Below are 26,844 nucleotides of genomic sequence, written 5' to 3'. Positions count from 1 at the left end.
TAGACCGTCTTTGCTAATGATACACACACACTATCAATCTATCTATATACACTGTATATATTATACACTATTTTAACTGATAAATAAATATAATAATAATAAAAAATATATATCGAATTATCAAAAAAAAAAAATCAATTATCCAAAGAAACTTGCTGTACAAATGATATCTGCAGCAGACAATAAACCAAACACCCAAACTAGAATTATCATTTAATTTTATTCAATAAGCTTGTCATAAATTAAAGCACATTAAAATATTATTTTTTTGTGTGTTCAGAGTTACAAAGTAGATAGCAACATTTGTTGGTGGCCTGATCCATTTTCTCAAAGAAAACAAAGCGTTGCCAGCGAGGAACTTCGTAGCCTCATTGAACGGTTTCAAGCAGCTGATGTTGAGAAGATGAGAGAAGTTGAGCAGCCACTGCTGAGTCGATGCTGGATGAAGACAGATGAATTATTACACGATCACGACGGACAGGGTTTCACAAGCCACATTACATAAGGACAGGAGGCATTGGGACAGGGGAAGTGTCAGGAGGAGAACAAAAGGAGCAAATAAAGAAAACATAAAAGCACAAAAGTGTTTTAGAGTGAATAATATGCAACAAAGAACTCTGCATGATTTGCATGTATTAAAACCTGAAATACATGCTTACAATGATTCTGACAATGGAAACAAACACAATATTAGCTACAGGAAAATGAACACCAAAAATGTTCTTCGCTGCATCTGGCTAATCATGATGATGGCTAAATATGAAAGGGGAGTAAGCAGATGGGAATGATTGAAAACAGCTTGTTCAGTGTCTCTATGTGCAAGTCGAGTCCACAACATTTCATCTTTGTCCTCTGTGCTCTCTTTTGTTGCCGTAATAGTCCAATAATTATTGACTTTTTAACTTATTTTATCCTTAATTGTCTTTAAACACTCCCGCACAGAGCCACAGGCTTTGATTGGCTGGTGGGGCCAGGGGGCGTGTCTCTGCCTCTCTGCGGTCCAATCAAAGAGCTCCCTTGCTATAGTTGAGCCGCGGAACAGAAGCTAGCCTTAAACCTGGGGCCGGTTCTATGGGGTTCCTCCATTCTACTTCGACATCTGCTGCTGAATGTGAAGCAAGAACTCGTAATAAGAGAAGGCAGATTCAGTGCGGTCCTCCACGAGGTGCTGGAAAAAACTGGTCTTGGTCGAGGCATCGTCCCTTAAAGAAAAACAAGAATTGCATGAGGATTAAAGTCAACATGAAATCATCACTGGCCCTAATTTACTGTGAATGATTTATCTGTGCATGTGTCTTCCAATATTTCATCAAAATATTATTTATATATAAAATGATTTCAATTGCTGGTCTTTGAAAGGACAGTCAATCCAATTAAATAAATTCAAATAAAAGCGTTCATTTAAGAAGATATTTTTAAGAATTCTGGTAACCAAACAGTTTTGGGTCCCACTGACTTCCATAGTATAGACAAAAAAATTATTTAAAAAAATCACTTCATTACAATGAAAATGGAAAACATAAGAATAAAAGCTAATTTTCAAAGTATTTATAAATATCAGAATAGCGGAAAATACTATATTAACACTATGCATTATAAAAAACAAAAATAAGTTGGGATTATGACTGGAATGTTTTTTCTTTTTTATTCCTTTACATAATAATAATAAACTGAGTTGCCTGGTTAAACAAATGTAAATAATTACAGTAATTATACACATCCAAAATGTACAAATCTAATGCAACTGAAAGAAGACCGTCCAAAATCCATATTTAGACAGCTTCATGAATCCAGCTAACAAATTATATATATATACAGCTTGCCACAGCATGCAGTCCAAAATAAAGATGTGAGAAGAGAGAGAAGCATGGCTTTGAAATCACGTAGTGATGTCTGTGTTATCCACATGCATATCTGAATATTCTAATATAGGATGTGTTGGGATATTAACATTTATCTACATGCTGAAGGCACTGCATATTACCAGTGTTTAGTTTCATGCTCAAATGCAATGCCTGAAGTTATTTGAGATCGTCATATTGCTTTTAGATGTTTCATTTTTTAAAATACTAATGTTATAATAATAACAACATCACCTAGCCTACATTGACCACCTGCATTAAATGGAGAAAAATCCTGGAATTTTTCCCTCCAAAACTCATCGGCTGATGAAACACAACATCTAAATCTTAGAAGACGTGGGGGTGAGTAAATAATCAGGAAATGTCATTTTTGGGCGAAGTATTACTTTAAAAATGCGAGAAATGTTGGTGGGCTCTTTTAAAACATGGATTTCAAAACCATGCAACATCCAAAAAAAACTTTCGAAGGAATGCAACTCCCACAGTGAGAGGAGGCAGTCTGTGATAGCTGAAAAACACACCATCCTCCCTCAGGAACAATATGCTGCCCTGTGACTATGAATAACAGCGGCGGAAAGGGAGAGATACAGAGATTGGGAAAGAAAGCTGTATGGATTTAGGAGAAACAGAGAGAGCAGACATACTTGACCACATGAAAAGCAGGAAGGAAGGTTCTAGACTCCAGCAGCCAAGAAATGAATGCTCGAGTTCGCTCTGAATACGTTGTCTGCAGCTCAGGGATCTCGGTCTGGAAAACAACAACAACAAACGGGTTTTCTATTAATCCCAAAATTATTTCTGCGTTTGTCAATAAGATGAAAGCTAAAGCACTTTTGAGTGGCAAAAAAAAAATACAGATTAAATGATTTACAGATTAAATTAATTATATTTTATTATATTTAAAATTCATGACTCGGTTTGATTACCACCGTTATGATATGTATTAAATCATAATTTTTTTTTTTTAACACAACAGAATTTCTGAAATAAATCATTTATTTGTTGTGAAACTTTTATCGGAAAAAGTTTAGTACATGAAGTTGTTTAAATAGATTAGACATGATTTTGGATTATTATGTAATAATCAATGTAACTAAACCATTAAATGGAATTAGGGATGCACCGGTTGACTGGCCATAAATCGGAACTGGACGGTTTTTGCTTAAAAATACGCGATAGGCAATCAGCAGGTTTTTGGTCCGAGCGGCCGATTTTTCCGGAAGTGCGTGTCTGAGGAACAGACAGCAGGAAGCGATCAGCCGTTGGTGTACTGGCGCACAAATAAGAGCCTTTCCTGCGCATTTAAAAATCACCTGCTGTAGTACACTGAAAAAAAGTGTTTCATTCATCCAATTAAAACATTTTAGGGTAATGATTCACATCTATATTTTTTTTTTTACTTGAGACAATACGTTATTTATTTTTCACTGGCTCAAGTAAAAAAAATATAGATGTGAATCATTACCCTAATTTTTATTTTTATTTTTATTGGATGAATGAAACACTTTGCATCTTTGTTTTATTCGCACCAACATTATTTGATTTTAACATTTTGGAAAATGTATATAGTATACTTTTATTTAGTCTCACTGGTAAAGAGCTTTTTTTTTAAATTTAAAACCAAATTTAAAAACTAAAATACTGATTGCTGATTTAGAAACATTTTATTGAATGTGTGTTGATTGTGTTGCTTGGACTGTAGAACTATGCAGTTGTTGCCTTTAATTTCACATGGTTACGGTTATTGTTTTCAATAGCCAAAAACAAGTTTGGCCTATTAAATACCAAATATCTTGTTTATGGACACCTTCCTTCTTTCTTGTTTGTTGCTTAAAAGATAAAAAATATAATAAAAACAAAAAAAAAAAACAATCGGAAATCGGTATCGGAATTGTAGCCTGGTAATACCAGACTCTGCTACTTCACTTTGCTTCGTAGAGTCTGGAATGGCATAATATAGAAGTGTTTTCTCTCTCGCTATGGGGCGCTTGTCTGAAGTTTAAAATCATTGGTTACCTGTAAGCCAATCAGATACGTTTAGTTAGACGTATGTTATGCGCCTGTACAGCCGCATCGAAGCACAGACATCATGCATCAAACTCAAATCTATGATTGAACTTCCACTGTAAACCTGTTGTTAAACACTCTTCTTGTTCTGGCTTCAGTTTGAAAAAGAGTTGAATGTTCTCCATAACAGAGCAAATTGCATCCCGTGTCTCGTTTTCCATTTCTGCGGTCGTTTCGGTTTTCGATTTCTCTGACCTACAATTTAAAACTCGGTGCTTAGCATCTACGTCATGGCTCCCAGCCCGCCCTCTGCTCGTTGATTGGCCCGGCTGTTTTCAGACCGGTGGCAAACAGAAAGCTCTGACGCTGTATCAGACTGAGTACAGAAGCGAAATTAAATTGAGCGGAAGTAGGAAGTCTGACGTAGTCGGGCTATCGGAATGGGCCAGTTTGCTTGTAAAAAATCGGTATCGGAATCGGCCATGAAAAATCATGATCGGTGCATCCCTAAATGGAATCCATACAAACAAAAACACAGAATTACTTAATAAATAAAATGGAAACTCCATAGCCCCAAAAACATAACTACAATTTATTAAAAATGTATCGCAAGTTAATTCTATAAATTACAAATGACACTTTTGGTAACTAACATTAAATGTATTATTTAATAATAAAAAAAAAATACAATTAATAACAAATATACAATCAAGTCCAGAAAAATTTTTTTTGGAATTTGGTTAAAAATACAACTGATTTCATAGGGCCCTAAAATTGTTTTTTTTAATACCTCATAATAAACTGTTAATTATATAAGTGAATGTTTTTTTTATTAATTAGACATGGTTTTTGATTACGAAAATTAAAATGGAATTCAGAAAAATGTAAACAATAAAAACAAAAACATGGAGTACAGAAAAATCTAGTTAAATTTGTGGGGACAATAACCTGATATCTAAGTAACATTCAGATGTTTAGGACAGTGGTTTTTGTTTTGAAGCTGGAGTGAATTATGTGAGGTTTAGATCATTTAGAGAAAAGATACATGGCCCTCAATCCCCTCCAGGGTGAGATTAATCTCAACCGACAGTGACGCCTTCCAAAATGAAAAACAAATGAGCTGAACGAGAGACAAACTTTAGTTGATGTTCTAATGCTGATCAGAAGCAGCTTCTGTCTTTCATAACATGGAGATTCTGATCATATGAGCACAGAGTTTGAGAAACACGAGCCAAGGTGTCTGCGGCAGGAATGCTGTTTCAGCACGCAAGAGGCCATAGTCTATAAATCACTTCCCTGATGTTTCAACAACAACAAAAAAAGGCAACAAAAACAGTTTTTTTTTAATTATTTTTTAGTATCATTGATATACTGTTATAGTTTTGGAAATATTTAGAATCAATTTTTTTAGATATTTTCTATTAATAATTTAAATTTGAGTAATTTTGTCATTTTTAAGTTTTTTTTTTATTAAGCTTTAGTTTATTTAGGTTTACATTTTTAAGTACCTGCATATTATTTTATCTCTGTTAATTTTAATTTAATTTCAAGTAATGATTTTTTTTTTTTTAGGTTTTAGTTTAGGATAGTAATCTTTTCTTGTTTCTGACCCTCGAAATTAAACTGGTTGTTTGTGCTCCTTTGCTTTTAAGATGCATATGAATAAATGAGCTCTGCTATGACTTCAGTTCAAGCAGTCATTCATTAAGTCACTTAATATTAATAATGTGTGAATAGGTCGTACCTTTATAATGTCTATGTAAGAGACTTTATGCTAATATGCTTGTGTTTGTGACATCAATGCAATGTGATTCCTGAAAATGTCATTTTGGCAGCTTTTTCAAAAGAGCAAGAAAACCCTGTTCCTCAGGATAAATATGATACGTCACCTTTAAAACAACAGGGTGAAAGACAATACTTACACAATACAATACACATACACACTCACCATGTTGGACGGTAAGGATGCATAATTTTGGAAGCCCAACACGTCACGTATGAATGTCTCATTACAGCCCTTCCCCACCCACAAATACATCACCTACAGAGCAGAGGGCAGAAACCACAGTGCAGAATTAATTAGAGAAGCTGTTGTAACACAGCATTGCTCTATCCTGATAACTGATGTGGTTTTGTGCAGTAATGCTTACGCTGCCACAGTCCAAGAGGAAAGCCCCCTCTCTGGTGAGTTTCTCTGCAGTGAGCTGAAGTAAGGGAGGCTGAGGAATCACAGAGTCATTCAGGTGCAGCGCCGCCTACAGGACAGATATCACAGCAATTTAGTCTTCCCATCCCACACTTCAACATTATTGCCTACTTTTTTTAAAACAGGCTGTGTTATGTTTTTGTTTGTTTGTTGTAGTGCCACAATACAACTACAATTTAAGACTGAAAAAGATGTATAACAAAATGTTAGTAAATGTGTGTAAAAAAAAAAAATATATATATATATTTTTATAACTTTGTAAATGCCAGAAAATGATTACAGTTGGAAAAGTAAATCTATACTAACATCTGTTTAGGTTTTAAAGTAGGGTTGCACAATTAATTGAAATAAATACAAAATCATGATTTAGGTCAAATAATCTTCTCAAACTGTATTGAGAAGCACTTATAAACTGATTGTTGACAACTAAAGAGACACTTTAAAGGCTTCCTGCAGTTTTCCACCAAAAAATTGATAAAATAAAAACTTGATGGTTTAACATTTGAAAATTAACAATTTAAGATAAACAGTACTATAACTTATTCAAAATAAAATACTTGTATAATAACAAAAAGTAATAAAACTAAATATGATTTGTTATATATTATCTAATACTTATATAATATATATATATATATATATATATATATATATATATATATATATATATATTACTGCCGCATATTATAATAGTAAATAATACAATAGTAAACAATAGCAACAATGTACACTACAATAATTAATATTATTGTCATACTGATAAACCAAATCAAAATATTTTTGGCCAAAAATATTTTGGCTAACACTTTGTTAATAATAATAAATGCATTAACAGCAATTAACCAACGAGAAATTCATTTGTTTCGGTATTTATTAATCTTTGTTAGTTAATAAAAATACAGGTGTTCGTCATTAGTTCATGTTATCTCATGCCCATTATCTAAGGTTAACACACACAACATATGATTTTAATAATATATTGGTAAATGTTCAAATTAGGATTAACAGACTAATAAGTGCTTTTCATTGTTACATTTTTTTTTTAAATCACACAGCAATTTAGAGAAAACTAATAATACTGTCACTAATTAAAGGGCCAGCGCTCCCTAAAATAACTTGGGATTAAACCTACTGCTCAAAGGCTCAATGGCAACAGATGGTGGTAAGGAATATTAATCAGTAGGGATGGACTCTACAATCCTGCGTCATTATATTCCACACCCGTATGAATGTGTGTTACCTGTTCGGTCATGTTGTCGATGCGGTAGAGGTCTGGATGAACCATGCGCATGATCTGCTGCAGTGGCTGGCTCTTTAACTCACACATGGAAAACACTCGCTCATCCAGACGGGTGCTGGTGCCGGTTCGCAGAGCTTTCTGAACGACCAAACACGCGACATATGAAGTATATCAAATGATTAACAGATGAATAAAACAATTTACATTCTGACATTACACATTCTGGAGAATGCAGTGACAAATTTTGCCTTGAACTTTTCCTCTTAAGAAACCGATTTGATCCTTTGAATGGTTTTTGAATTACATGTGGTTAGTAAGGGAATCACTTGTGGCGTATGTGCATTCAGCGCCCCCACCTGTTTGAGCAGAGCAAGTACATATAGAGGGAAGAGACGCAGGGCGGCAGGGGCGATCAGACCGGAGGGCTGGATGTTTGAGCCGTTAGCACGATATGCCGTTAAACAATCCACCACGGCATTAACTAACGCATCTCTGGCATCAGACAGACTGGAGGAGATGGAGCGATCGATAGCTGCGAACAGAGACAGAGATGATGTTTCCGCTTTTCAATGATGAAAACACAACTAAATTGCTCAAATTTGCTACTAAATGATGGATAAATAAAAGCGCAACAAATTTAAATGATCATTTGATCACATCTGTGCAACGCGTCAGAAAACATCATCATACTAGCAACAGGACACTCTGCACAATATATTGACGTAATATACTGCACTAAAAATGTCAATGTGTTTCTTCTGCTCACCCATGTTGGCCAGAAGGCATGAGATGGCCTGGATATCAGCTCCAGCAAACACTTCACTCAACTGACTGACAACCGGCAGACACAGAGTGTGCACTCGGATTCGACGTTTACCTGTCAATCATAAATGCATACCAATCTTTTTCAGTTTGTGGGAGTGGTCTGATGTTGTAAACATGTCAAAATGGATTAGTATAACTCCAAAAAATGCTTGATTACCTTTACTGGATGTGTAAAGAAGAGCAGCCTGAAAACAAGCGAGCGAAGTATCAGCTAAACTCTCCTCGATTGACATCTGCACAGCAAAACCAGAGTCTGGGTTCACGTTGGCCAGAGAGAGCAAATCAGTGGAGCGTACAAAGAAGTTGCCATGGAAAGTGTGGATGGACAAGCCTGTTGACCAATCAGAGAAAGTGTCATTAAAAAAAAAAGACATGAAATCACAAGGACCTGCGGATACTGGTTAATGGAAGTGTCATTCATAGCAACTGTGGCACAGAATTAGCTGGTGTAACTCCGCCCCCTCACCTTTGGTGCACCTGATCCTCATTACAGCTTCAAACCCGATCTTTCTGGTGAGGTATCGCTGCAGATCTTTCTGGAATTTCTGGGTCTGTGCGGGATTGTGAACATGATGGAAGGACGGGTAGTAAAAGACACTGCCGGCTGAGTATTTGGAGACACATGCTGCACAAGAAGAAAAAAAAGTTTGTTTCACAACTTTAAGGCACATATAACTAAGAGCTGGGAAAAAAACCCATTAAGAGTGTGCATGTGTACCTAAAGAAGCCAGGTCTGAGTACTGGGAGCTCAGTAAGAACAGATCCACTCCGATCTGCTGTCCAGAACAGTCAAGAGCAAGTTTCTTGTAAAAGTCTGTAGCAGGACCCAAGTGCAGGACATTCTGAACACAAACAAGCAAACAAAACACTCAAAATGCTGAAACATTCACTGAAACATAATTATCTGCCAAACATAAATGCATGATATTAACTGAGTGTAAGGGAGAACAGCCCCAAATTTAGCCTTTGCAGCACTCACAGTTAATGGAATCATAAACTTTTGAGTTTAACAGTTCAATAATCACATAAGACCAATCCTGTTTTTTTTGTCCCCAAAATGTAAGGCCCATTAAAGGAATAGTTCACTTATTTTAACGATGTCCCTACTACGTTTCTGAGCCTTCAACATGATAGTTCCCTTAGTGTCTATGGAGGATCAGAAAGCTCTCAGATTTCATCAAAAATATCTTAATTTGTGTTCCCAATATGAACAAAGGTCTTACAAGGTTTGGAACGACACGACGGTGAGTAATTACATGACAGAACTTTCATTTTTGGGTGAACTATCCCTTTAAGACTTTTGCTATACTATTTATGACTTGTTTAGCAATTTCAGTTTGTACAAACTATATTTAGGACTTTTTTTTAAAAGACTTTTAAAGAAACTCTGAATATTTATAGCCAGAATATTTATGAAGTCACGACTTTAACAACTTGCTAAAGCCAATTTCTATTCTGGCAAATGTTAATTCCTTTATAACTGGTTGAAAAACTTCCCATGTTTAAATCACTGAGCATCCACTGATATGAATGGTTGCATTTATGCCTGAACAAGATCTGTTTAAGTTGAATGATGATTCAGGAGTGGTACCTTGGTGCTAGATCTGAGGTTGGGGTCTTCCCGTGACTGCAGGTGTCCAGCGCCGAGGGTGGGCAGCTGGGTCTGAAACACGGACACCCGACCTCCTGTAGGGGACATGAGTTTATACGCTGCCTGCAGAGCCGGACCCAGAGCGCTCTGGGTCTCACGTGTGTGCGTGAACATCCCCGGCAGTGCATTGAGCAGGTCCTTCACCAGCTGTGAGCGTATTCACAAACACACTTTCTGTCAGATAACGCAGCTGCAAAAACGGTGTCACATATCAAAGCTTGTGTGATACAGAGATATGAAGCCGGGAAATGGGAACACAAACACAGCTGACCTCGCACACATAAAGATACAAGGTCTTAAAATACAGAGAAAGAATGATAAGATTCCAACCTCTTTACTTTCTTTGAGATTCACCAGCAGACTGTCGTGTGTGGGGATGAAAACATCTAAGAAAATCACAAAAAAAGACACTCGATCACTCATCAGATGCAATGAAATGCTCCGTAGGGCTGTTATGAATGCACAATTTAAAAAAGGCAATAAAGTATAGTATATATGTGAAGTATATATGTGAAAACAATGATATATGACCAAATCCTGCAGCAAAAGCAATCATTAGTTGTGAAAAATGTCAGATAACATCAGATACTGTGCATTCAGATCAATAATAATAAACAATTAATATTATAATATGAATATATTCAAAATTAAGTAGAATAATAGAAATACAAAAATTGAATAGACTGCTTAATATATATATATATATATATATATATATATATATACATACATACACACAGAAAATAAATAACAATAGTAATATTCCAGACATAAACTACAAAAAATAGGAATTCAGAAATATAATTGTATAAATATATATTTATATAAATGTACGTGCACATACACACACACTGCTACTCTACTATATTTTAAATTTTTTTTCTAATTTATGTAAAGTTTTGTACAATTTAGGTGTGTAAATGGCTATTATCAATCAAAGTTGGCCAATTTGCATTTCTAAAACTTGATTATTTAGACAAAAGTCAGCCTAAATGTGCAAAGTCGGTGAACATACAAGGAAAAGTTAGTGAATCAGACAGAATTACCATCAATATCAGACACCACTAGCATCTGAGGCTGAGAAAGACCCTCCTGCAGGTTATAGAAGTGGACGGTGCTGTCAAACGTCACAAACCCGATGTGTGTACGAGTATCTCCGGGTAACCTGGGAGGGAGACACATACAGCCACCATCACATCTGAGGTGCGGGACAATCAAAAACATTGAATCAGCTGTAATATCTCACTTTTCAAGGTTGTCCAGTAATGACTGGCAAAACACATTCAAGTAGCCTGACTCCACAGCATTGTGGGATACATCCAACAAGAACAGGTACACAGCAGGCTGAGGAGGCCGAAGCTGGAGAGAGAAAGCAAATGTACATTAATGTTCGAGCGTAACATTAAAGGTCATTCAGACAGACACACACACACACACACACACACTTACCATGTAATCAGAGGAAGCGATGAACTCCACCGTTGAATTCTGGACCTCTGGTCTCTTGTGAGGCTCACCATATGAACGAGTTACAGGGTTATACATGAACTCATCTGGAACTGATAGAGAAGACAATTTATCAGGACATATCCAAACCCTCATGAACATGTTAATGTGAGAAAACTGTTTATTTTAGATTATTTAATAGTAATTTATGGTACAACTATAACTGTATAACTGTAACAGGCTAAACTAGGGATTTCCAAACTTTTTTGTCGTCTGACATAAAAATTTTAATTGAAGGGTGAGATGATCTCAATTAATATTTCCGGTGAGGCATCAAGTTAATATTTTAATAATTTAACAATACATTTGCATGTTCCTCTAATAGCAGTTAATGGTCACATAACATTTAATCTTTTTTAAGAGTTTTATTTTGACCGTTTTCTTTTTAAACTGTTTCTTTTTAATACGACGTTCTTATGATTTCACTGATTTGCTTCATGAACCCTAGTTTGTGAAACACTAGATCAGACTAACTAAAGACTAAACAAACACAATTGTAAGACTCTTACCATCATTGACTCTGTAACACAGATTACACTTCCACCTGCGCTGATCCAGAAACGAAACGAAAGGGTTTATATACGTCCGACACGAACGACAACGAACTATAGTGTTAGAGGTGATCACTGGTAACTGCTGCAGAGACAAAGAGAGAAAGTTAATGAGGAGATGATTAAACCTGCATTATCATGACCTAATGTTTGTTTCAGTAAAGCTCTAGATTAGACTGTTCTTTTTTATAACTCTTTAATGAATAAAAAGTTCAAATGAACAGCATTTATTTGAAATACACATGCTTGTAATATGTCTTTAATGTCAAGAAATGTTTAATTAAAAAAATACTTTTAAATGGAAGTGTACATTTATGAACTTCTACATAGCACATCAACCAGACCATGATTTGAGTTTTATTTGGGCTTTTTGCTCCTACCGTTAAATCTCTGAAGGGATGGAGCAGTAATCCAAGAGGCAGACGAGCTTTGTTCAATAGCGCTTGAGTCTGAGGAATGTTAGTGAGAGTACAGCGAAAAGTGCTGGAAGAGACCAAAAGAGAGAGAAACTGTTACACAAACCAAGCTGTTTTCTCATTCTGCACCTGTTGTGTGAAACCACAACTCCGACAAACACAAACGGGCGTCATCTCTCTGCTCTTACTTACTCGGGGCTGCAGTTGACCTTGCGCAGGTCATTGCTCAGGTTGGGCTCAGGTGGAGGTGCGCGTTTGGGAGGAAGGATGTTTCTCTCCTGGAGTAGATTCACGGGTCTCAAGGTTTCAGCCTCCTGTTCAGAAACGCCGCCGAGGCCTCCTAACGCTGACGACAGCTCAGACAGCGACGGGAAAGGCTACAAAAACACATACGCAACCATTTTACACACCTATTCCTGAATGACACACTTTCTGAATCCCAATCTAGTGTCAATACCTGCGAGTAAGGCTGGTATCCTGGTGGGTTATACCCTCCGTGAGAGGGGGAGGGGTCTGGTTTGGGGGCGGGGTTTTGTTGGTAAGCCGGATGCACGGTTGGATAATTGTATCCGAAGGGTGGAGCTTGCTTGGCGGGGACACCAGCAGGAGGAGCTGCAAGATCTGGATAAAGAAAGAGAGAAAGCATTAGTGAATCACTCAAGTGCAGATCTGGCATTGAGATGTCTCCGTGAGCATTGCAAGGATGTACCCGAGTAACCGCCGCCCTCCAGAGACTCATAACTGTTAGGAACCGGAGAGGCACTGCCTGTGGTTGTAGAAGAGCTGTCTCCACCTGTGAGAGTTTACAAGCACACAGATGATACACACACACACACAGGATATATACTTTAATGTTAAACAAATATAATTTTGAATGTAAAATATTTAACCATTTAATATAGTGTGTATATATATATATATATATATATATACACACACACACACACACAGTCGTGGCCAAAAGTTTTGAGAAATACATAAATATTCGTTTTCAAAAAGTTTGCTGCTAAACTGCTTTTAGATCTCTGTTTCAGTTGCTTCTGTGATGTACTGAAATATAAGCACAAGCACATCATATGTTTCAAAGGCTTTTATCAACAATTACATGACATTTATGCAAAGAGTCAGTATTTGCAGTGTTGGCCCTTCTTTTTCAGGACCTGTGCAATTCGACTGGGCATGCTCTCAATCAACTTCTGGGCCAAATCCTGACTGATTGGAGTTTGTTAGAATTAGTGGGTTTTTGTTTGTCCACCCGCCTCTTGAGGATTGACCACAAGTTCTCAATGGGATTAAGATCTGGGGAGTTTCCAGGCCATGGACCCAAAATGTCAAAATTCTGGTCCCCGAGCCACTTAGTTATCACTTTTGGCATGGTGCTCCATCGTGCTGGAAAATGCATTGTTCTTCACCAAACTGTTGTTGGATTGTTGGAAGAAGTTGCTGTTGGAGGGTGTTTTGGTACCATTCTTTATTCATGGCTGTGTTTTTGGGCAGAATTGTGAGTGAGTCCACTCCCTTGGATGAGAAGCAACCCCACACATGGATGGTGTCAGGATGCTTTACTGTTGGCATGACACAGGACTGATGGTAGAGCTCACCATTTCTTCTCCGGACAAGCCTTTTTGCAGATGCCCCAATCAATCGGAAAGGGGCTTCATCGGAGAATATGACTTTGCCCCAGTCCCCAGCAGTCCATTCACTATACTTTCTGCAGAAGATCAATCTGTCCCTGATGTTTTTTTTGGAGAGAAGTGGCTTCTTTGCTGTCCTTCTTGACACCAGGCCATCTTCCAAAAGTCTTGGCCTTACTGTTTGTGCAGATGCGCTCGCACCTGCCTGCTGCCATTCCTGAGCAAGCTCTGCACTGGTGGCACTCCAATCCCGCAACTGAATCCTCTATAGGAGACGATCCTGGCGCTTGCTGGACTTTCTTGGACGCCCTGAAGCCTTCTTTACAAGAATTGAACCTCTTTCCTTGAAGTTCTTGATGAACCTATAAATTGTTGATTTAGGTGCAATCTTAGTATCCTTGCCTGTATATATATTTTAGAGATGCACCGGTTGGCCGGCCATAAATCGGAACGGGACGGTTTTTGCTTAAAATACAAGATCGGCAATCGCTATGTCATTGTGTGGAAGTATTTCGAAATCTGTGTGCAGGACACGGGCAGCAGTTCAGTACTGGAATTACAGAGCTACACGTCTGAATCAAGCAATCAGCCATTGGTGTACTGACGCACAAATAAGAGTCCCTTTCCATGCGCGAGCATACTGTACCTGTTCACGGCCTCCACAAGCGTAGACAGTGAAGGGATGTTCAGGTCAACTTCTCGTGTGTTGGATAAGAAAAGGAACGGTCTAATCTGTGACAAAACTGGAAATGTTTTTTTTCTTTGTAGAGTAGAACTTGCATACACAATTGAAAAGCCAGAAGTAAATGTCAGTTCTGTATAGAATGATTATGTTTTATTTTACCTTGAAATTACATCGACTTAATTTGATTTAAAAATCTCCTGCTGTAGCACACTGAAAAAAAGTGTTTCATTCATCCAATTAACATTTTTTAGGGTAATGATTCACATCTATACATATATATTTTTTTTTAACTTGAGACAATAGTTATTTATTTTTCATTGGCTCAAGTAAATAACATGTGAATCATCACCCTAATATTAGTTTTTTCATTGGATGAATGAAACACTTTGCATCTTTGTTTTATTCGCACCAACATTATTTGATTTTAACATTTTGGAATAATGTATTTATATAGCATACTTTTATTTAGTCTTAATGGTAAATACCTTTTTTTTTTAATTTAAAACCAAATGTAAAAACTAAAATACTGAATGCTGATTAAGAAACCTCTTATTGTATGTGTGTTGATTGTGTTGTTTGGACTGTAGAACTATGCAGTTGTTACCTTTAATTTCATTTAGTTACAGTTAATGTTTTAATTTAAGGCCAGTTCTATGTAGTTTCAACCCAATTCAAAAACAAAGCTAAATGCTGATGTCTGTATCAACTATGTTTGTATTGAATGTAGGCTACTTACTGTGCAGTTACTGCCGTTAATTTCAGATGGTTATTGTTTTCAATAGCCAAAAGCCAATTAAATACCACATAAACATTTTGTTTATGCATACTTTCCTTCTTTCTTGTTTGTTGCTTAAAGATAAAAAATAAAAAAAATCTGAAATCGGTATCAGTCAGTTTGCTTGTAAAAAAATCTGTATCGGCCAAGAAAAATCATGATCGTGCATCCCTAATACATACATATATATATATATATATATATATATAAAATATATCATTAAAACAAAAATTACGATATTATCGCTGAGCATACATATCGCACACCCCCTATGTTTAGATTTTTATAATGCATTGCATGTTTGCAGGATAAAAACATGGGTGGATTTTCGCATTGGTCTGAACCCTGAAAAAACTCATTGTAATGAAAATGCTCATTCATTCTCTGCCAGCAGGTGGAGCATTTGGTAGATGTATGGTAGAAAGCTTCCCCAGTAATGGCAGAACACAAAAGCAGCGCAGCACCAGACTTTGAATGTGCAGCACTCATGTTTATTCAGTGAAATCATAACTTTAGCCTTTTTAAGGGTAATCATCACATTCAGCCATATCGCACTTCTGGTCTTTCCGTCAAAAAAATTGAAGACCTCCTGTAATCATAATTAAGAGTTTCTTGTAAAATTTTAGACTTTTTAAGGCCTTAAATTTGATACAACTAAATTTAAGATGCTTTTAGACCAAGCGGAACTGGTTTTATAGAATCAGGACTCTTAGAGAAGACGACAGTAATCCTCAACAGAGCTTAATTTAACAGTAATCCTCCCTAACCCTACTACCGTAACCAGACAAGACCAGAGAGAGAGACGGGCCACGATTGGCCAAGCCCTGGTCATCCTGTACTCAATCTGTTACCTCACTGGATCAGCAGCCTGAACTTAAGAACGGATGGAGAATTAAACATCCACCACATAACATTCATTTTTAGTTTGGATGAATGAAGAAAAAATAAAATAAAATAATAATTCACAGTTGCCATTCATCACTGATTGCAGATTTACCACAGAGGAGACGAACAACCAATCAAGAGAAGCAGAACTTCCTTCTGAGACCATCGACAAGGCAAACCCTAGAATAACACAGCAAGAGTCATCCATACAAACCAGAGACTCCCCCTCGAATGTGAGAAGTCCATGAAATGAGCTGTTTCACTAAGCGAGGATGATGAAACCTGATGAATCGGTAGCAGGCTTCGACATGACACATCCAAACTCCCCATGAGAAACACAGCATCCCAACACACAATTCATAATGAACAGCTAAAAATACTATATACCCACAACACTCTCACAAACTTCTGCATGAAGCAGGAGCAAACAGTCCAGCTCATACAGCAAACCTGGAAAACTCATTTAGATCCGGCCAGGTCTGAATGATGAGATTACAGACTGTGCTGCTACAAAACTCAGCCAAAAACATATTTTAAGATAAAAAAAAAATTTACTCTTGCATCTTGAGATATTATATAAAGATACTCATTACTGTCAAAAGTTTAGAATAGTTAATATTTTAATATTTTTGAAAACGGTCTCTTATGCTCACCAAGGTGGATTTATTTAATAAAAAAATACTGTAAAATTGTTAAATATTACTACTATTTAAAGAAACTTTCTCTCTTGCAATACATTTATAAAATATATATATTCCTGTGAGGATAAAGCTGAATTTTCAGCACTATTACTCCAGTCTTCTGTGTCACATAATTCTTCAGAAATCATTTTAATATGCTGATTTGCAGATTCATTTTTATAAAAATTTTTCCTCGATTATTAACAATAGTTCTTATTTTTGTTGAAAGTTTTTGCTTTTGAATTTGAAGGTTTTGAATTTAAAATAATCTTTTGTAGCATCATAAATGCCTTCAATGTCACTTTTGATTCCTGTAATGCATCCTTGCTAAATATAAGTCATTCTTAAAAATAAAAATAAATTAAAATAAATCTGACATGCCCCATACTTTGAAATGGCAGTGTAACACCGTTTCCACAAAACGGTATAACTTTAACAAATAGTTATATTTATATAACAAATTTATAGTTATCAACTCATGCATATGATATTTACAAGAGTTTAATATCAAAAGAACCAGAAAAATAAAATGACTTTGCAACATGGCCTAAAAACTAATGCATGTCTATCCTATTAAATAAGAGACTTTCTCTGTGTTCACAGGCTGCTTTGGTCTTAATAAAAAAAAAAAAACGTTATCATACGTATCATGATACAGGGGTTGCAATACGATATTTTGCAATACAGTAAGCAAGGCGATATATCGGGATATTTCTTATTTTAGAATAGAATATATTGTAAGGAAAGCTGTAATTAAGAAGACATCATCATATGCAAACCTTAGCACTAAATAAATAAAAATATTTTAACCAGAACACAGTGGGATCTGCATTTGTAATAATCAGTCCCTTTAACATTCAATGTTACTGAACCACTTTTTGTGCAGTATGAGTAAAGGGGATAAATTAAAGTGCTTGCAGGATCCTTTAATAAAATAAAACAATATAAAAACAAAAGCATGATCTAAAAAAAAAACAAGCATTGTGGATTATAAAGAATATAACACAGTTGGTTTGATACCATTATCTCAAACTAGGGCTGTACAAAAAATTGAATGCGATTTTCATGCACATCTCATCAGTAAAGACGCTCCTGTAATTAGAAGTATATCCCTAGCATGTGCGTTCAGATCAGGGTTGCCAGGTTTTCACAACAAATCCTGCCCAGTTGCTTCTCAAAGCTAGTCCAAAACTAGCCCAATCGTGTTTCTAGGAGGTTCCCTGATAAAAATTGCTTCCCGGGGTTAAAATAAGTTTTTTTTTAGCAGGGCTGCATTGGTAAAGTTCACATTTTAGGGGCTAAATATCACGTTATTTGTATTGTGGTCGCTTCGACCCGCGAACATGAAAAACAACCACAGCCTTGGTAACACTGGTTGGCATTTACTACACTGAGCCGTAATTCACTGACAATCTACACAAAATCGATGTTAAAATCGCACGATTTTGTGTTAGTTGTCTGTAGACTACGGCTCTGTGTAGTAACTGCCGCTCCACCTGAACCTGTGTTGCCAAGTCTGCGGTTGTTTTTCATGTCCGCGGTTTGAAGAAATCCCAATAACGTGATATTTAGCCCCTAAAATGCTAATTTTACCAATGCAACCCTTCCAAAAAATGAATATTTTTACCCCGGGAAGCTATTTTTATCAGGGAACCTCCTGAAAACACGATTGGGCTAGTTTTGGACTAGTTTTAAGAAGCAACTGGGTACGATTTGTTGTGGAAACCTGGCAACCCTGATCTGAGCACACGTGCCGGAGATATACTTCTAATTACAGGAGCATCTTTACTGATGAGATGCACATGAAAATCGGCTTCGATTTTTTGCACAGCCCTACCTCAAACGGTGTCAGTTTAATTAATTTAAGTGGGTACAGTAAATAAAACAGTTGAAAATATGGTTTCAATAATGTATATGAAAGAATAAAGGCAGAATCTGAAAAACTATGCCTTGTGCATTATAATGAATAATATTCTGTATATTTTACAGTTGGTTTGATACCTTTAGATCAAATGGTGTTGTCGCTTAATGGATTTATATTATTGAATACATTAAAAGTTGTACAATTATTATAAAAACTGAGCAATAACAGGGATGTTTTTCTGAACATTTTAGTATTGTTTAATTAATTTAAATGGTTCATTGTTAATTTTTTCCCACTAGAAATTAAGCCTTGTGCAACGTAAAGTTATTTTGGGCTCAAAACATAACAGCCTTAAAGAGTTTAATTGACAAAAATAAAACATAATGTCTAATGAATGTTAAACTAACTTTACCGCCATCAAAAACCGCGACGCAAGCACTGCACCAACTGCATAAGATGCCCCTAAAGGGAGAGAAACTGCAGCCTCGGTTCCTCCGCTCCGTTGAGGCGGCGTCAGTGCAACTGTCCCGCAGTGGACGTTACCACAAAAGCCTGAATGACAGCAGTATTCAGCTCTGTACACCGAAACATGAACTGGGACAAATCTTTCACCCTCCATTACTAGCAGCGAACTACATTAACGCTAACATTAATGGTGTGCTCTTTTACTAGTATTTCCTGTCACTCAGGATTTGTTTAGAGATGAAGACTGCCATCTAGCCATCGGGAAATAAACTCAATACGAAACAACTGCCATGAATCTTGTATGATTTATCATTTTTTTTATATTGATATTCCGTTTCTGAGAACTGATACAGTATCGCCAAACAAAATAGCGAAATGAGTATCAATATTTTCTTAGACCCCTAAAAAAAGTGTGTGTGCGCATGAGAGTGGGCGTGTGACTCTGACATGAGTTCGTGGGAAGTAGAGACAAATTTCTCATCATTCCCGAAACTGGTTCTGTGAGAAGTGTGTTTTTGGTATCAACAATTGCTGTACTTCAGGTCTGAGGATGAGCATAGAAAAGAGAGACAGGGGAACGGGGAAGAGATCAGGAGCCTCAGGGGTCTGAATGCTGGCAGGTAGTTTGCATGTTCTTAAATGATGTTTTAGGAGTTTGTGTGTGTGTTCACATAAGGGCATTTGCATGTGCATGTAAAAAGGGCATTTCAGGATAGAATGAATGCCCATATATATATGATATATCCCAAATTCAACCTATGTACAGTGCACTCATGCAAATTGATATATTCTATGTTGTAAAACATAGGTATATTATCACACAACACTGTAAGTTCAACATTATCCTTATATTATTCTTGGAATTTGTGCTCTGCATTTAACCCATTCAAGTGCACACACACAGCAGTAAACACACACTCGGAGCAGGGGAGCAGCTGGTGGTCTACAATCCCTGCTGGACCTGAAACTCAAACCCACAACCTTCGGGTTACAAGTCCAAATCTCTATCCATATATCTATCCAATGTACATTGCATAAGTGTGCACTCAAAACAGGACTGTCTATTTCAAAAATTATGAATAAACTAAGAGATAACAACAACGGTTTTTAATGTCTCCCTCCCTGACTCATATGACTGAACTACAGAAAGTACATATTAACCTTATTAAACTGGATGCCAACTGTAGATTAATTCTGCATGAATTCATGCATTGTAGAATTTACAATCTGACAATTCAGAGCTATTTATATAAATGCCATATAATCATTTAATTTTAATGATATTTATGCAATATGCTAATAATCCATTTCAAATGTATTTATGCACACTTGAAGTAGCTCTGTGAAGGCTATCAAAAAAGCAAGATGAACACACACCACGAGAACACAGACTGTATGAACGTGTGTGTTTATGGGAATTTGTAGACTTCAAGTGAATGAATAACTGGCAAGAATGAGACATGAATCTCGAGGAGCAGTTAAAGACAGCAGAACGTGTGTACAGTCGTGTGCATTCATTATTTTCAATGAAAGGTGTAGGGATGGAAAAAGATGGATATCTGGGATGGAGGGATGAAGGAGGTGAGAAAGGGAGGTGAGTGGAAGAATGAAAAAGCGAAAGCAGACCTGCTTCCTCATCCTCCTCATCCTCTTCCTCATGGTCAGAACTGGATGAGGAGTGATCGCCCGCGGCCGAGTTTATGGCGTTATTCACCCCACGGTCACCATACAGCAGCCCTGAAATACAGCAACCATCAGAGACAACAGACTGGTTCAGTATTGAGAAAGAAGACAAGAACTGAGCTGGAGTTCTACCCAAATCACACAAGGACACAAGCATCACCCAAAATCTAATGACACATGGTGGAAGAATGGAAAAAAGCACAGGAAGAGACGAATGAGTGAGAAAAGTAAGCAGAATGACATGACAGACTCTCTGTTGACATGTAAGAAACGAGGCACGTTTAGCTACAGAATCATCAGAAGAGGTGAGACCTGTCAGGAATGACACACCAACCATCATAATGAACACTGCAACAACTAATCCATAAATACACATCAATGAAAATTGCTGACAATGTCACTTTACAGAGCTAATACAGCTTTATTTTTTTTTATGAGGGCAAGATGTAAAGCTGCATGAAATCATGACATTGCTGTGATTTAATTAAACTCTGCATCTGCTCTGAGTTTGGATCACATTAACATGCATTTGGGAGGAAATGTGGACAAGCATCTTCGCGAACTTCTGATAAAAAGCACAACGATTTTGGAAAATAATGTCATTATTTATTTATTAATTAATAGCAATTATTTTTTAAAGCTCTTTATGTTCTGTATTATTCCACAGAGACGTGCTATAAATCCTTCTATAGTATGAACAACACAATATTAGACAGATTAAAAAAAAAAATTTCTTCTGCAGGACAGGCCTATATGTATGATGAAATTAGGTGATGCATGAATTGATATGAATGACATTTTGAACAACTAAAATCACAGTAGCATATAGACTGATTTGTCTAACTTTCAACGTTGTAAGCATGTAATAATTATGACAACATAAAACACTGACAAATAAGCCTGGTGTAAACATAAATATACAAATCACACACACTAGAATGCAGAAATATAAAAACAAATCTGTTGCTTTACCACATTACTTCAGGTAATTCACTGTAATCAACATATGGAATGCATTTTTTAAACACTGTCTGTTAACTTTAAATAAACTTTAAAATTAAAAAAAAAAAACTAATTACAAATGTAACATTTTAACAAATTAAAAATAAAATGTAATGACTTTAAATAAATAAGAATATATTAATATTAACTTATTAATGAAATGCACCTTAACACTGTTACTGCTTGAGTAATTTCAATGTGCCGAATTGAAGTACGTTCATATATACACTTTTAAATATTCCATATAAGGCGTGCCTGGGTTGCCAGGTTTTCAAAACAAAACCTGCCCATTTGCTACAAAAAAAAACAATCGCGTTTCAAGGGGGGGGTCCAACATTTAAAATCGTGTTCCAGGAGTAAAATAGCCTTTTTTTTGGAGGGGTTGTCCAGACCGCAGACTTGGCAACACTGCAGCATGCCAACTTGATGCTTCCTCTGTAAAATAGCTTAGATGTGTTCTACTTAAAGCAGCACTTGCTTTTGACAACATAAAATAAAAAAAAAATATTTCTTTTCTGATTTTCACTGTAAAATAAATAAATAAATATATAGAATATGTATGGCTCTCTTAATTTTCAAACATGAATCTATCTTTTATTTGGACATGAAATCACAGGGAGCCCTTAACAGCTGGGTTATAAGTAGTTCTGAATGATTAATTGCATTTACAATAATACAGTGATATGAAAAAACGTGGAAGGAAGTGGAATCGCAGCCTCTGTAGTTAAAAAAATAAAAAAAAATTATATTGCGACATTTGCGCAAATGCAATTAATCATTCAGTACTACTTATAACCCAGCTGTTGTCAAAAAAAGAGTAGCTGTAATTTTGTAAAATTATGAAGAAAAAATTTGTTTTATTTTGTTTAATTTATATTTTGTAATAATCATCATCATTCATACTGATATATATAATCATACAATGTTGACCAAATTGTGCAGCTCAGCAAACCTGGAGTTTTTTTTTAAAGCATCTCATAATTGCAACTGCAATTTTTATCAGACAAAATTATAATTTGTTTATTCCCCCCCAAACGCAAACCTGTGTAATAATATTAATAATATTAATAAAATAATATTACACAAGATGTGTAATAAGATGATTTATTTGTATTATTTTTATAGAATGCTGAATAAATAGAAAGATAACTTAATCAATATAGATAATCAGCACTACAATAAAAAAGACACGTAATGTCAAAACACAGTCTACTGAAAGAAATGAAACAAACGACTGTTGGTTCACGTGTAAATATGGACTGTTTATACCTGGATGGTGTTGTGGTGAGGAATGCACAGAGGTGCCTGGGGTTCCTGAGGGTGGCCTCTCTTTATCAGGGCCCTGTGAGTTAGGAGGGCCCGTGGCGTAATGATGGCTCATGGGATTGTGGAGGTTTGGGTCATAGTGTTGTTGAACTAGAAATACATCAGATAAGACACAATCAATAAAATTGTTCCAACGTTTTACATGTGTTTGACTGTATTCTGTTGCATGAACATACATAATAAAATTCAAACCGACCTGGATTTGATTGGCCGTTGACAGTGGCTGTTTGGCTGAGAGGCGGGGCTCCGTAGCCCGGGTGAGCTGGTGTGGGATTGGCCCCGATCCCTTGAGAATATTGTTGCAAAGAACTCTGGGTAGGTGGCGGTGGCATTACTGTAGAAACGGGTGGCTGCCCAGCGGTGGTTTGGGAGGATCTCAGCGTGCCGTACTGGCTACTCCCAGGGGCTGCTGGGTAAGAAACGATGGGGTACAGCGGGGCGCCGAGGTTGCCTGCCACTGGATGCTGGCACCAGGCTGGGCTGTAGCTGCTGAGGTTGGGGTTGAGTTTGAGTTTGCCCCTGTGAGGGGTGACTATAAACCTGTCCATAATATCCAGCGTACGGCGCAGTCTGCTGGAATGGCTGTACCGGGGCGTTTGAGTACTGATGCGTTCCTGGTGCTGGATATGGTGACGGCCCCTGAACTCTTCTGGAAATAGTTCCCACTATAGCCTGAGCTCGAAACTGGGATTTTGCCGGCAGGAGGAGCGCTGTGTCCCGCCACGGTGGGGTAAGCAGCAGGCGGAGCAGAACTATAGTAGCTGGATGCAGGATACATGGCAGGGTACATCTGTCCTGGACCTGGCAAAAACAACAGGGATTTGATTTGTGCTTTCAACATGCAAATCAGATGGAAATATGACACATAATCATTAGACAAATCACATATTTTATACAAATTAACCTGTAAAAAACAACAAGTGAAACCTGCATCAATTTTCATTTCAATTTAAAAATAAGTGACGGTAATAGCACAATACTGAATGATTTCCAAATTATGTATTTATCATATTTATAAACCATATTTACACGTTAACAGGGTTAGTATAGGTAACTAAACTCAAAGATGAATAGCCTTTGTTACTGGAAATAAAATAAACTACTGAAAAAAATATATAAAAAATATATATATATAAAGCTAAATACCTTTAGTTATAAATACATATATATTAGGGGTGTAACGGTTCACAAAATTCACGGTTCGGTTCGATACGATACACTGATGTCACGGTTCGGTTCGGTTCGGTTCGATACGTTTTAGATACAGCAAAATGTAAAAACATCTCAACTTTTCAGAATGCCGCAAGCGCACCGCGGGTCATGTGACAAGAACCAACCAATCAGCTTCATCCTTTCCCGTAACAACGTTGAGAGCTCAGCCAAGATGAAGGATCAGCTGATCATAGTTGTATATGGATTGCAATTTTGAAATAAATTTAGTAGCAGAGCTACTGCAAGCGATTTTTAGAGCTGCAAATCCATTTATCCTTCGCTGAAATTTCCGCGTCTCATGGAGAGAGCACGTCATTGTTGCTTAGCAAAGACAGACGCCTCATGAGCGCTTCTGCCCGAGCGCTTTGGAAAGGAGGAGAAAGACGCGCTAAGCGTTTTCCATGCGTTTTTAGGCACGATATGTGAACGGCCCCTAAGGCGCTCGCTCACTCAGCACGCGCTGAAGGCTCGTTGCAAAATGTCGAATGCATTTAACAGACCAGAAATATAAGATCCTAAAATAACCAACAGGTCTGGTGTTTGGGTTGGATTCCCTGTAAGCTATAGTTTCTAAATGCTGCAGGGATAGTTTGCTGCGTGCATGTTTCTCCTTTTTTTTCGTCTTTTCCCAGATAGTACTGACGCATATATCCCAGATATTCCCGCTGGTGTTTTTTTTTTTTTTTTGTATTCCCGCTGGTGTACCCTGTCATGTTGCAGATGCAACATACCGTTGTTTTTTTATCCACCACTCTCTTGCCATCACCATTATAGCTTAAAGGGAATCCAAAGTGCACCCAAACACCAGACCTGTTGGTTATTGGAGGATCTTCTCATTTCTAGTCTGTTAAACGCATTGGCTATTTTGCAACGAGCCTTCAGCGCGTACTGAGTGAGCGAGCGCCTGCTGAGTAGCCCTAACATAAACATATAAGATGGTGTTTTTTTCTTCTTCGGGAGTGTCAGGGGCGTTGCCTGTTACGTTGTTTGGGTTATTGGGCTACCTTGTTGAACGCATATCATTATATTTCTCTCTCTCTTTTTTTTTTTTTTTTTCAAATATAATTAAATACTCCAACGAACCGTTCGGTATACATAATGTGTACCGCGTACCGAACCGAAAGCGTTGTACCGAACGGTTCAATACGAATACGCGTATCGTTACACCCCTAATATATATATATAACATTTCAAAATTTATTTTCATCTAGTTTAACTTAAAGTACTAAAATAGCTAAAACTAAAGACAACATAGACATATAAAAAATAACAATAAAATGACTATAAAATGAAATAAAATGAAAAATTATTTGAGGATAATCCAAATATTAATTAAAACTATAAAATAATATAAACACTGCATGATAATCCATTATACTTTAAATAATAGCATTTTAATATTAAGTATTTTACAAAGATTTCTTCCTGACTTTGACAACATGCACCTGTCACTCCTTATTAAAAAAATCTTAGATGTACATTAGAAAATATTAACCAACCTGTTATTAACGCAGTTTTAACGGTAATATTGTCAAAATCATATTAACGTGATATAAAGTACACCTCACATTCGCATAATTTCAAAAAAGCTGTATAAAGGTACATTAAAACATGTTTTAAGAAATGAAACCGTAAATGATGGTTATTTGGGAATATTTAGTATTTACCACATTCTGCTGAAATCTGCGCAATTATACGAACTCAGCTTGCAACTAATATAAGACGACATACAATCAAGACAGTGACATATTTAAGTTCCCAATTATGGTAAATTAGTCTTAACAGATAATAAATCGGACCTTTTAGCCCCTAAAACAAGAAGAATAACAACTGAGCTAACGTTACCATAACTAACTAGCCGCTAACGGGCTAATGACAGTAACGTAAAACACACCGACTTTAATCCTCATTAAAACACATCTAAACTGTTATATGATTTTAATGACAAGTAAGTTGCAGAAAAAATGGTACTGTGATATGTCGCGGTCGAAGTCCCCACATCAAAGACGCAGATGTCAGGTGCTTAACGTTAGCTGAGGCTTAACGTTAGGCTTTTAGCTAAGGTAAATTAGCTAACATATCGTAGCTTTTTAAAGTGGATTCGACTAGAATTTTTAGCATTTAGCAATTCAGTTTAGCCGTTAGCATTTTAGCTCAAACACTTAGCCAGTTATCTTTGCATTTTAATGTGATATTGGAGTTAGCTTTAGCGTGTTAGCTCCGGTGGTTTCGCTTTAATCCCGTACCGTTCTGACACGGCGCCGCTCCGCCTCCGTTTTGAGAGGAACTCATGCCTGTAATTATTCACAGACGAGCTCGGATTCGCGTAACCCTGTGTGGACATCTCTATCCGAGCGCTTCGAGAGTAT

The 26,844-nt window shown here is 36.7% G+C and overlaps 1 protein-coding gene across 1 annotated transcript; it reads right to left on the bottom strand.

Annotated features, from left to right (window-relative positions):
- Positions 1–201: 201 nt before the first annotated feature.
- LOC113113803 (protein transport protein Sec24B) lies at positions 202–26,844 on the bottom strand. Its single transcript, XM_074559948.1, is given in 27 exon segments — positions 202–1,202; positions 2,507–2,610; positions 5,818–5,910; positions 6,020–6,124; positions 7,316–7,453; positions 7,672–7,847; positions 8,082–8,192; positions 8,298–8,471; positions 8,607–8,765; positions 8,859–8,982; positions 9,732–9,938; positions 10,122–10,177; positions 10,838–10,956; positions 11,038–11,150; positions 11,241–11,350; positions 11,807–11,933; positions 12,229–12,331; positions 12,457–12,641; positions 12,722–12,885; positions 12,974–13,057; positions 20,879–20,989; positions 23,207–23,353; positions 23,460–23,715; positions 23,717–23,902; positions 23,904–24,064; positions 26,722–26,770; positions 26,772–26,844. Coding segments are annotated over 27 exon segments (3,525 nt in total). The 5' UTR covers positions 26,820–26,844; the 3' UTR covers positions 202–1,087.

Source organism: Carassius auratus, chromosome 14 (genome assembly GCF_003368295.1).
Source record: "Carassius auratus strain Wakin chromosome 14, ASM336829v1, whole genome shotgun sequence".
Lineage (NCBI taxonomy): Eukaryota > Metazoa > Chordata > Actinopteri > Cypriniformes > Cyprinidae > Carassius > Carassius auratus.
Note: the sequence above shows the minus strand (reverse complement) of the source record. Positions and strands in the feature narration are given on the sequence as shown.